The following is a 12,978-nucleotide window of genomic DNA, read 5'->3' as shown; positions in this document are numbered from 1 at the left end:
TCAACCCCAGCACTTGGTAGACAAAGGCAGGAAGCTCTCTATGAGTCTAAAGCTGGCTTGGTTTACATAACAGGTTCCAAGGCAGCCAAGGCTACATAGTGAGACCCTGTCTAAAAAAATTCCAAAAAATTAACAGGGAGGGCTGTTACACAGAGAAACCCTGTCTCAAAAAGGAAAAAGAAGGAAAGAAAGAGAGAGAGAAAGAAAGAAAAGTTGCTTGCATCTGATCTCAAACAGGCACATTTTTATTGTTTTGCATTCCTTTTGTTTCTTTTACCTGAGTGCTAGCGATGGGAGCTCAGGCCCTCACGCACGCCCAGCAGTGCGCTTACCCACCCCACCATCTTCCCATCTACAGCACATTTTTTAGTTCTTTGAATTAGGTTGAAAAGTTTCTTTCCAAAGTGAAAAATGTCATTTAACTTTCCAAATATTTAAATGGGAAGCCTTAACTCCTATCGTCCCACTTTGCTAGTGGATGTTTTCAAGTGCATAGCTGGTTATGGTTTTGAGCTCCCGTGAGGGCTGCAGGCTTGCAGATGTCCAGAAACACTGCTAGATTGGCTGGACGGCAGAAAGGGCAGGCCTCTCCTGATCCCCATGACCTCCTTCAGGAACTCAGTGGGGAATGATGGCTCTCTAAGGGAATTCACTCACCACCTGCTTCCACTCCTCACATGGGGAGAAGTGGTACCTAGGGCCTTGAGCTGGCTGGGTAAGTGCTCTAGCTCTTGGCCATATCCCAGCTCTAATGAATATTTTTAATTAGGAAAGTGTGTATGTGTGTGTGTGTGTGTGAGAGAGAGAGAGAGAGAGAGAGAGAGAGAGAGAGAGAGAGAGACAGAGACAGAGAGAGACAGAGACAGAGAGAGAGAGACAGAGAGAGAGAGACAGAGAGAGAGACAGAGAGAGAGAGAAGAGGGACAGGAGTCAGGTCTTTCCTTCCACCTCACTGAGGGCAGGGTGTCTCTTATTTGTTTGCACTTTGTATTCCAGGATCTCTGGGTCTCTGGGAGATTCCCCTGTCTCTTCCTTCTGTCTTTCTCTAGGAGTGCTGGGCTTAAAAAAAAAAACAATTTTAAATTGTCTTTAAAAAGCATGTGTGTGTGTGTGTGTGTGTGCATTTGTGTGTGTGCATGCGTGTATGTGTGTGTATGTGTGCTTGGGCTTGTGTGACAAGGCAGGACGGATCAGAGGACAGTCTTCAGTGGTGGATTCTTTCCCTCCTCCACGGCTCAGGACGAAGCTCAGGTGGTCACCCTTGAATCCTTTGCCTACTGAGCCATCTTGTCAACCTCCAGCCACTTTTCTCTTGGTTGGCCACACTTATCAGTTAGGAAGAGCACTCATAATCCACAGCAGTCTACGGGGAACGAAGAAATTGTTTCAATTTCTACTAAAATCTGAAGGGAAAAAAAAAGAATGTGTAAAACAGAATATCAAAGATTACTTTAATATTTCTACTAGTACAGTCTTAATTTTTTTCTCTTTACAATAGAAGACAAATATGTCTATGGCCCATGATGCTTATGGCCATTGAATGAGAATGGCCCCCACAGGAACATTTATTTAAATGCTTGGTCCCCAGTTAGTAGAATTGTTTGGGAGGGAGTAGAAACTGTGGCCTTGCTGGAGATAGTGTCTCACTAGGAGTGTCTGTCTCTCTGCCTGCTGCCTTCAGGGAAGGATGTAAAGCTCTCAGCTTCTGCTCCAGCCTGTCTGCTTTCCACCATGGTCATAGACTAAATCTCTAATACTGTAAGCAAGCCCCAGTTAAATGCCTTCTTTTATAAGAGTTGTAATTATGGTGTCTCTTCACAGCAATAGAACAATGACTAAGACAGAGTGTCCTAGCCTTCTACCTTGTTTGAGACAGGGTTTCTCTCTCTCTCTCTCTCTCTCTCTCTCTCTCTCTCTCTCTCTCTCTCTCTTTGGAAGCAGAAACTGAAGTCCAAATCATGGAGGAATGTTAATCACTGCCTTACTCCTCCTGACTTGTTTAGCTTGCTTTATTTTTTTTTATTGATTTTTATTGAGCTCTCACATTTTTCTCTGCTCCCTTCCCTGCCTCTCCTCTCCCCCTCTCCCAAGGTCTCCATGCTCCCAATTTACTCAGGAGATCTTGTCTTTTTCTACTTCCCATGTAAATTAGATCTTTGTATGTCTCACTTAGGGTTCTCATAGTGAAAGAGGGTTTCTGTCTATCTTTTTTTTTTCTTTGTGAGAGAGCATTTCACTGTAGTTTTAGACCTGTCCTGGAACTAGCTCTTGTAGACCAGGCTGGCCTCGAACTCACAGATTCGACTGCCTCTGCCTCCCAAGTGCTGGGATTAAAGGCGTGCGCCACCACCGCCCAGAGAGACAGGGTTTCTTTTTGATGCTTTTAGAGTAGGCTAGCTGGCCCTCAAGCTTTTGGGGATTCTCCTGTCTCTACCTCGCCACTACTGGAGTGCTGGGATTATGGCTGTACTCTTGCTCTGGACTGCAAGTGGGTTCTGGGGATTCAAAGGCAGGTCCCCAGAAATGCACAGCAAGCCTTTGACCCACGGAGCCATTTCCTCAACCATGTCCTCCATAGTACGTCATTTATTGGCTGTCTGCTTTCCCCGAGTTACTTCTATTTTCACAGACTGTTGGTCTTTGGGTCCTCATCTAAGGTCTCTTTCTCGATTTAAATGAAACAACAAAGGGACTTACTGTCTTCTTCCTCCATCTAAAGATCTTTGCTTTGTGTCTAAGGTATGACCACCGTGAATGTTCCCAATCTGGTCAGCTCTTGGATCAAAGCAGAGTCAGGCCTAGTTAGCACTTGGATGGGAGACCTGGGAATGCCTGGTGCTGTAGGCTTAACAAAACAAAACACAGCAAACAAAAAGCACTTTCCTTGTGAATACTTAAAAAAGGATTTATTTTTATGTGTGGGTACGCAGTTGTGTGAATGTATGCGATGTATGTGTGGGTATACATATAGACCAGACAGCGTGCTGGATCCCCTGGAGTTGGAGTTATAGGCCTAAGCATCCAGTCTTATCCTTTGGAAAAGCAGGAAGTCTTCTTAACCATCGATATCTCTCTCCAGGCCCTGTTTCGTAAATCCTCTCCTCCTCCTCCTCCTCTTCTTATTTTTACTGAGACAGGGTTTCTCTCTGGAGTCCTAGCTGTCCTGGAACTCACTCTGTAGTCCAGCCTGGCCTTGAACTCAGAGAGCCATTTGCTCCCAAGTGCTGGGATTAAAGGGATGCACCTCCATCATCTGGCTAATTCTTCTTACATGTTGAGACACCTGGCTGACTGGGTAATAACTGATCATTTCTGAGTCCCTTTGTCCTGTCTGCACATCAGTGATGATTCTCCTTCCCTCACCTGAGGCCTTACCAAGCCTCATGACCTGCGTTGTCTCAGTGATCCTATCTCCTCCCAGGCTCCTGAGAAGCAGCAGGACAATGGGACCCGGCTGGTGACAGAGTTCGTGCTGGTGGGATTCTCCAACCTCCCAGAACTGAGGCCCACTCTCTTCCCCTTGTTCCTCCTCACCTACCTGGTCACACTCAGTGGCAACGCCACCATCATCACCATCATCCAGGTGGACCGCACCCTCCACACTCCCATGTATCGCTTCCTGGCCGTGCTCTCCCTCTCTGAGACCTGCTACACACTGGTCACCATCCCCAATATGCTGGCCCATCTGCTGGTGGAGAGCCAGGCCATCTCCATCGCGGGCTGTCGGGCCCAGATGTTCTTCTTCCTGGGCTTGGGATGCAGCCACTGTTTCCTTCTCACACTGATGGGTTACGACAGGTACGTGGCCATCTGTCATCCCTTGCGCTACTCTGTGATCATGAGGCCCACCGTTTGCCTATGTCTGGGAGCCTTGGTTTTCTGCTCTGGTTTCTCGGTGGCCGTGGTTGAAACCTGCATGATCTTCTCCTCGCCTTTCTGCGGCACGGGCCGCGTGGAACACTTCTTCTGTGACATTGCGCCTGTGCTGAAGCTCAGCTGTGCAGAGAGCACGCACAAGGCACTCGGCATCTTCTTTCTGAGCATCCTCGTGGTGCTGTTCTCTTTCCTCCTCATCCTCCTCTCCTACGCCTTCATCGTGGCAGCCATCGTGAGGATCCCTTCTGCCGCTGGCAGGCGCAAAGCCTTCTCCACCTGCGCCGCCCACCTCACGGTGGTCATCGTGCATTTTGGCTGCGCCTCCATCATCTACCTGCGGCCAGACTCTGGGGCCAACCCCTCCCAGGACCGCCTGGTGGCGGTGTTCTACACGGTAGTGACTCCATTGCTGAACCCTGTGGTCTATACCCTGAGGAACAAGGAGGTGAGGGTGGCCCTGAGAAAGAGCCTGGCGCGGGGCTGCAGGCTCTGTTCGCATTAATGAGTTCCCTTCCTAGACTAGATATCCCCCACCCAGAAAACAAGAGCCGTTTCTGTAGTGTGTTACTTTGTCTTGTTTTGATATGAATGTCTGTGTCTCTATGAGTGTGCCACATGAGCGGATGTGTCCACCAAGATCAGAAAAGGGCCTCCAATTTTTCAGGGTTTGTGTTACAAATAACTAGAGCCTCCTGATAATGAGTTCTAGGAGAGAGTCCTCGTCCACTAGAAGCAAGCACCACAAAGCTATTTCTCTAACCCCTGTTTGCAATTTTGTCTTGTTTGAGACAGAGTTTCATTATGTAGCCCTGGTTAACCTGGAACTCACTTGCCTTGAACTCACAAAGATTTGTCTGCCTCTGCCTCCCCAACGCTGGGACTAAAGGCCTACGCCACCCCTGGTTATTGTGGGATACTCCTTTAATCCCAGCATGTCAGGGGCGCAGAGGCAGGCAGATCTCTGAGTTCCAGTCCAGCTTAGTGTGCAAAGTGAGTTCTAGAACAGCAGGACTACACAGAAAAACCCTGTCTTGAAAAACCAATAAAAGAAGGAAGGGAGGGAGGGAGGGAGGAAGGAAGGAAGGGAGGAAGGGAGGAAGGGAGGAAGGGAGGAAGGGAGGAAGGAAGGCAAGCAGACCTGTGCCATTAATACAGGATCTGCAATGGCTTCTTAATTCCATATGCTTCTGGTGTTGATTTTATTATGGACAGAAGGCATCAAGGAGATGTCCCTTGGAGACAAAGGGGCCAATACATCAAAGGTAGCATGGGAGTCATAGAACAGTCTAACTTTTTTTAATTTTGAAGAGATTTATTCTATTTTTATTTATGGTAAATGTGAGTATGGATAAGTAGGTAGGTGCATTTGAAGGTGTTAGACTCCTTAGAGAGAGCTGTGGTAACCCGCAGTTGTGAGCTGTGATGTGGGATTCCCCTCTGTATGCTGTGACTATCATTGGTTAATGAATAAAGAATCTGCCTGGCCTGTGATAGGATAGAGTAGAGCTAGGTGGGGAAAACTGCCATACTCATAGTGCATGCACACAGAGGGATGGAGAGAGAGAGAGAGAGATCTTTTAAAAGACAGGGTGGTGAGGTGCCTTAGTAGGTAAAGGTACGTGTTTCCATGTCTAAAGATCTAAGCCCCCAATCACATGGTAAAAGAACAGAAATTACTCAAGGAAGTTGTCCTCTGACTTCTCCATGCCTGTAGTGCCCCCAATCCCCTCCATACACACAAAATAAATATTGTCAAAAATTTTTAAAAGATACAGGAACTCACCAAAACTGCATATATAAATATATTTGCTTGTTTGTTTGTTTATTATGTGCATGTAGGATTACCTCTAGAGCAAGATTCATGCAGGACCAACATCAGACACTCAGATGACAATGATCACAGCATTGCAGACAACCCTGGAATAAGTGCTCAGTTAACTAGAATCCATACGGTTCTCACAACTGACACTCCAGCCTGTAGGACCTAACAGAGCATTTGGATTGGAATATCCCTGCATGTTCTCTTCCCGAGTCTCCAAAGTCTCTGTTTTGTTCATCCCCTGTCTGTCAGCACCCACTTCCCAGTTCTGGGGGTATAATTCGGTGGGAAATTACTTACCTGGCTCGCATGACCCTAAGTTCCATCCCTACAGAAAGAAAGCATTTCCTTAAAAAACATGGAAGGCATCAAACCTCCAGTCTCACCAGCAGACAGGTCAGCCATACAGAAACTAAACAGAGAAATAACAGAACTACAGATGTCATGACTCAAATGGACTTAACAGACATCTACAAAGGTTGTCACCCAAACACACACAAAAAATACCTTCTTCTCAGCACCTCATAGAACCGTCTCTAAAATTGACCACATATTCAGTAACAAAGCAAACCTCAACAGACACACACACAAAAAATGGAATAACTCCTTGTATCTTTTTTTTTTGGGGGGGGGGGGTTTCAAGACAGGGTTTCTCTGTAGCTTTTGGTTTCTGTCCTGGAACTAGCTCTTGTAGACCAGGCTGGCTTAACTCCCTGTATCTTATTGGATCGCCATGGCTTAAAGTTAGAATTCAACAATAACAGCACTAATTGAAGAAAGTCTACAAACTCATGGAAATCGAACAATGCTCAACAGAATCATCCCAGGACAAGGAAGAAATAAAGAAAGAAATTAAAGACTTCCTAAAATTCAATGAAAATGAAGGCAGAACACACCCAAACCTATGGGACACTGTGAAAACAATGCTAAGGGGAAAGTTCATAGCACTAAGTGCCTACATAAGAAAGTGGATAAATCTCGCACTAGCGACTTAACAGCACACCTGAAAGCTCTAGAACAAAAAGAAGCAAACTCACCCAGGAGAAATAAACAAGAGGAAATAATCAAATGGAGGCTGAAATCAATAAAATACAAAGACCAATGAAATCAACAAGATAGACAAACCCTTATCCAAACTAATCAAAAGGCAGAGAAAGAATTTCCAAATTTACCAAACCAGAAATGAAAAGGAGGACATAACAACAGACACTGAGGAAATTCGGAGAATCATGAGGTCATACTTTGAAAACCTATACTCCACAAAACTGGAAGCCCTAAAAGGACAATTTTCTGTATAGGTACCACGAACCAAAAATTAAATCAAGACAAGATAAACAATTTAAATAGATTTATAGCCCCTAAGGAAATAGAAGCCATCATTAAGTCTCCCAACCCACCCCCCAAAAAAACTCAGGGCCCAATGGTTTCAGCACAGAATTCTACCAAAACATCAAAGAAAAGCTAATACCTATACTCCTCAAATGGTTCCACACAATAAAAACAGAAAGAACCCTGCCAAACTCTTTTTATAAGGCTACACTTACACTGATTCTGAAACCACACAAAGACTCAACCATGAAAGAGAATTACAGACAAATCTCCCTCATGAACATTGATGCAAAAATACTCAATAAAATATTGGCAAATCAAATCCAAGAACACATCAAAAAAAATCATTGGCCATGATCAAGTCAGCTTCATCCTAGAGATGCACAGATGGTTCAGCATATGAAAATCTATCAATGTGGGGGCTGGAGAGATGGCTCAGCGGTTAAGAGCATTGCCTGCTCTTCCAAAGGTCCTGAGTTCAATTCCCAGCAACCACATGGTGGCTCACAACCATCTGAAATGAGGTCTGGTGCCCTCTTCTGGCCTTCAGGCATACACACAGACAGAATATTGTATACATAATAAATAAATAAATATTAAAAAAAATAAAATCTATCAATGTAATCTACCATACAAAAACTAAAAGAAAAAGACCATATGGTCATCTCATTAGATGCTGAAAAAGCCTTCAACAAAATCCAACACCCCTTCATGAAAAAGGTCTTGGAGAGATAAGGGATACAAGAAACACACACACACACACACACACACACACACACAGAGAGAGAGAGAGAGAGAGAGAGAGAGAGAGAGAGAGAGAGAGAGAGCCAACAGCCAACATCAAATTAAATGAAGAGAAACTCAAAGTGATTCTACTAAAATCTGGAACAAAGCAAGGCTGTCCATTCTCTCCATATCTACTCGACATAGTATTCAAAGTTCTAGCTAGAGCAATAAGACAACAAAAGAAGATCAAGGTGATACAAATTGGAAAGGAAGAAGTGAAATTTTCACTATTTGCAGAAAATATGATAGTATACATAAATGACCTCAAAAATTCTAAAGGGAACTCCTACAGCTGATGAACACCTTCAGTAATGTGGCAGATACAAGATCAACACACAAAAAAAAATCAATAGCCCTCCTATATACAAATGATAAAATGGCTGGGAAAGAAATCAGAGAAAGAAATCACCATTTACAAATACTGTAAAATATCTTGGGGTAACACTAACCAAAGAAGTGAAAGACCTGTATGACAAGAACTTTAAGTCTTTGAAGAAAGAAACTGAGGAAGATATCAGAAAATGGAAAGATCTCCCATGTTCTTGGATAGGTAGAAATAATAGAAATGGCATTACTACCAAAAACAATCTACAGATTCAATGCAATCCCCAGCAAAATCCCAACACAATTCTTTACAGACCTCAAAAGAACAATACTCAACTTCATATGGAAAAACAAAAAAACCAAAATAACCAAAACAATCTTGTACAATAAATGAACTTCCAGAGACATTACCATCCCTGAAATCAAGCTCTATTATAGAGCTACAGTAATGAAAACAGCTTGGTATTGGCATAAAAACAGACGGGTGGACCAATGGAATTGAATCAAAGACCCTTATATTAATCTGCACCCATATAAACACCTGACTTTGACAAAGAAGCTAAAATTATACAATGGAAAAAAGAAAGCATCTTCAAGAAATGGTCCTGGCATAACTGGATATCTACATGTAGAAGAATGCAAATGGATCCATATCTATCCACATGGAAAGAACTCAAGTTCAAATGGATCAAAGATTTCAACATAAATCCAGCCACACTGAGCCTCATAGAAGAGAAAGTGGGAAGTAGCCTTGAACGCATGGGCATAGGAGACAACTTCCTGAATGCAACACCAGTAGCACAAACACTGAGAGCAACAATAAATAAATGGAACCTCCTGAAACTGAGAAGCTTCTGTAAGGCAAAGGACACAGTCAATAAGACAAAACAGCAGCTTACAGAATGGGAAAAGATCTTCACCAACTTCACATCGGACAGAGGACTGATCTCCAAAATATATAAAAACTCAAGAAACTAGACATCAAAATACCAAATAATCTAATTAAAAAGGGGGTACAGATCCAAACAAAGAATTCTCAACAGAAGAATCTCAAGTGACCAAAAAATATTTAAGAAACTGCTCAACATCCTTAGCCATCAGGGAAATACAAATCAAAACAACTCTGAGATATCATCTTACACCTGTCAGAATGGCCAAGACCAAAAACACCAATGACAGCTTATGCTAAAGAAGATTCAGAGTAAGGAGGACACTCCTTCATTGCTGGTAGGAGTGCCAACTTGTACAGCCACTTTGGAAATCAGTATGGGTGGTCTCTCAGAAAATTGGGACTCAACCTACCTCAAGACCCAGCAATACCACTTTTGGGCATACACCCAAAGGAATGCTCAGTCACACTACAAGGACATTTGCTCAACTATGTTCATCGCATCATTATTTGTAATAGCCAGAACCTAGAAACAACCTAGATGCTGCTCAACTAGAGAATGAATAAAGAAAATGTGGTACATGTACACAATAGAGCATTACTTAGTTTTTAAAAATGACATCTTGCTGGGCGGTGGTGGCGCACGCCTTTAATCCCAGCATTCGGGGGGCAGAGGCAGGCGGATCTCTGGGAGTTCGAGGCCAGCCTGGTCTGCAGAGCTAGTTCCAGGTCAGGCACCAAAGCTACAGAGAAACCCTGTCTCAAAAAACCAAAAAAAAAAAAAAAAAAGCATCTTGAAATTTGCATGCAAATGAATGGAATTAGAAAAAAAAATCCTGAGTGAGGTAATTCAGACCCAGAAAGATGAGCGTGGTATGTACTAGCTCATAAGTGGATATTAGACGTAAAGCAAAGGATAACCAGCCTATAGTCCACAACCCCAGAGAAGCCTGGTAACAAGGAGAACCCTAGAGAAACATACATGGATGTCCCAGGAAGGGGAAATAGACAAGATCTCCTGAGAAAATTGGAAGTGTGGGGGTGGAGGGAGGAGGGGAGGAGGAAAAAGGGGGAAGGGGAGAAGAACATGAGGGAATGGATGTTTGAGATGGGAGAAGGACAGAGAGGAAGAGCAAAAAAAGAGATACCTTTATTGATAGAGTCATTATGGGCTAGCAAGAAACCTGGCACTAGAGAAATTCCCAGGAATCCACAAAAATGACCCCAGCTAAGAATCTAAGCAATAGTGGAGAGGGTGCACAAACTGGCCTTGCCCTGTAGTCAGATTGATGACTACTTATTGTTATCATAAACCTTCTTCATCCAGCAACTGATGGGAACAGATGCAGAGATCCACAGTGGAGCACTAGGCTGAGCCTTCAACGTCCAGTCAAAGAGAGGGAGGAGTGAGAGTACAAGCAAAGAGGTCAAGACCATGATGGGAAACCCACAGAAACAGTTTACCTGAGCTAACAGTAGTTCACTGTTCCAGAATGACAGTGAGAAAACCAGCACAGGACCAAACCAGGTCCTCTGAATGTGGGGGACAGTTGTGTGACTGCGGCAGTCTTTGGGGGCCACTGGCAGCGGGACCAGGATTTATCCCTACTGCTTGAAGTAACTTTTTGGACCCCATTCTCTTTGGAGGGATGCCTTACTCAACCTAGATACATTGGGGAGGGCCTTGGTCCTGCCTCAAAGCAATGTGCTAAACTTTGTTGATTCCCTTTATTGACTCTCTCTGAGGAGTCAATGGGGATGGAGTGGGAGGAAGATGGAGGAAGTGGGAGGAGAAGAAGGAGTGGGAACTTGGATTGATATGTAAAATGAGAAAAGATTGTTTTTTAATTAATTAATTAAAAATAAAACAAAACAAAAAAAGAGGAAAAAGAAAAAAAGAATATGAGAGGAATAGAGCCATGGCAACTCACATCTGTAACCCCAGCCTTTGGGAGGCTGTTCTAGTCTACTTTCTATTACTATGATAAACACCATTGCCAAAAGCAACTTGGGTTGGAAAAGATTTCTTAGAGTTCATCATGAAGTGAACTCGGGACAGGAACCAGGAGGCAGAAACGGAAGCAGAGACCAGAGAGGAACACTGCTCCTCCTGGCTGCTTCAGCCTACAACTTCTCAGTTGAAATTTCCTCTTTCTAGATAGGTCTAAGTTTGTGTCAAGTTGACATAAAAAAACAAATCATCACAGAGATTAATATAGAACGAGCAAGCATCCAAGGCCAGTTTAGGCTATGCAAGTACCATGACACCTTGAGCTACAGTTGAAGGCCCTTAAAAATAAAAACCCACATGGAAAAACTGTGCCCACTGATCCAAATTGGCTACCAATTTCACCAGGAACCCAGGACATGGTACATGCCAAGCAAGGGCTCTACTACTGAGTCACACCTCACCTTCAGCAATTTTTCTTTATCATCCCATGACCTTAAAAGCATTAATAGGGTATGGTGGATTACAACTGTAATCCCAGCAGCACCAGGGAGGTTAAGGCAGAAAAATGAGTGAAGAGTCTAGCCTGAGCTATGTAAGTGAGACCTTGCATTAAACAAAGAACACCAGTTAAGAAACTTCTCTGTGACTGGTAAGATGGCTCATGGGGTAAAGGCTCTTGTCACCAAGTCTGAGGATCTGAGTTCAATCCAGAACTTACACTGTGGAAGGAAAGAACTGATTCCCAAAATGTGTCCTCTGGTCATCACATGACCCCAATGTGTGCCCCCGCCACATTCAAATACATAAATAAAAATGTAATAAAACACGTATTTTTACAATTTTTTCCTCGGGCAATAGAGAAGGTAAAAGTGCTTTCCGGAAAATCTGACAATCTCATTTTGCTCCCCAGACCCCAACAGGTGAAAACAAACTCCTAAATGCTGTCCTCTGACCTCCACATGCACGCATGGCATCCTCCTGCCCACATCCATACACACAAAAACACACAATAATAAATCATGTTTAAGCTGGATATGGTGACCCACTTTTTTCATCACAGCTCTCAGGAAGCAGAGGCAGGCAGGTCTCTGAGTTCAAGGTCAGCCTGGTCTACAAAGGGAGTTCCAGAACAACCAGGACTACACAAAGAAACCCTGTCCAAAAATAATATTAATAATAATTTTTTAAATATTTATTTATTATATACGCAGTGTTAGTTTCCGTGTCTGCCTACATGCCAGAAGAGGACATAAGACCTCATTATAGCTAGCTGTAAGCCACTATGTGGTTGCTGGGAATTGAACTCAGGACCTCTGGAAGAATAGTCAATGTTCTTAACCTCTGAGCCATCTCTCCAGCCCTAATAATAATTTTTTTAAAGAAAGAAAGTTCTCAAACAATGCATTCTATTGGTTCATCTTAAGGTAGATAGCCACCCAAGATCCAATGGACTAGAATCACCTGATGCGATGCTTAACACTTTGTCAACTTGATACAATCTACGAACACCTGGGAAGAGAAGTTGTCTACAACTGATTGACCTGAGAGCATGTCCATAGGGGATTGTCTTAATTAAGTCAATTGACATAAAAAAAGACCCGGCCTCCTGTGGGTGGCACCATTCCCTAGACAGACGTTTCTGAACTGTGTAAGAGTGTAGAGATCCAGCTGAACACAAAGAAGCTTGCATACACTCATTTCTTTCTCTTTGCTCTTGACTGTCGATGTGATATGACTATTTTAAGTTCTTGCCTTGAGTTCCTCATAATAATGAACTCTAACCTGGAACTGTAAGCTAGAATAAATTCCTCTCTCCTCTAAGCTTCTTTTTTTATTAAGTTCTTGTTTAAAGTAACAGAAATGAAGCTAGGACAGCTGGCCAAAAAGGAACCAAAGGTGAACTGGAAAACCACATGGTTTGTCCCCAAGATGGGAGTTCAAGTTAGCCCTGTGTAAGCAGAGACCCAGAAGTGCCCACTTTGCACAGAAACCAAAGACACTGGG

The 12,978-nt window shown here is 43.5% G+C and overlaps 1 protein-coding gene across 1 annotated transcript; it reads left to right on the top strand.

Moving 5' to 3' along the window:
- Positions 1 to 2,741: 2,741 nt before the first annotated feature.
- LOC142855387 (olfactory receptor 10T2-like) lies at positions 2,742 to 4,378 on the top strand. The gene is made up of 2 exons (XM_075981887.1): positions 2,742 to 2,768; positions 3,422 to 4,378. The coding sequence occupies exons 1-2, from the start codon at positions 2,742 to 2,744 to the stop codon at positions 4,376 to 4,378; spliced, it is 984 nt and encodes a 327-aa protein (XP_075838002.1).
- The last annotated feature ends 8,600 nt before the right edge of the window (positions 4,379 to 12,978 follow it).

This window comes from Microtus pennsylvanicus, chromosome 8, assembly GCF_037038515.1.
Source record: "Microtus pennsylvanicus isolate mMicPen1 chromosome 8, mMicPen1.hap1, whole genome shotgun sequence".
Classification (NCBI taxonomy): Eukaryota; Metazoa; Chordata; class Mammalia; order Rodentia; family Cricetidae; genus Microtus; species Microtus pennsylvanicus.
Note: the sequence above shows the minus strand (reverse complement) of the source record. Positions and strands in the feature narration are given on the sequence as shown.

What these genes read in the sequence shown, in the direction of transcription:
- LOC142855387 (XM_075981887.1), top strand. Translation starts at nt 2,742, where the DNA reads ATGACCACCGTGAATGTTCCCAATCTG. An exon ending in CCGTGAATGTTCCCAATCTG is followed by an intron (nt 2,769 to 3,421) that starts GTCAGCTCTTGG and finishes ATCTCCTCCCAG; the next exon opens with GCTCCTGAGAAGCAGCAGGA.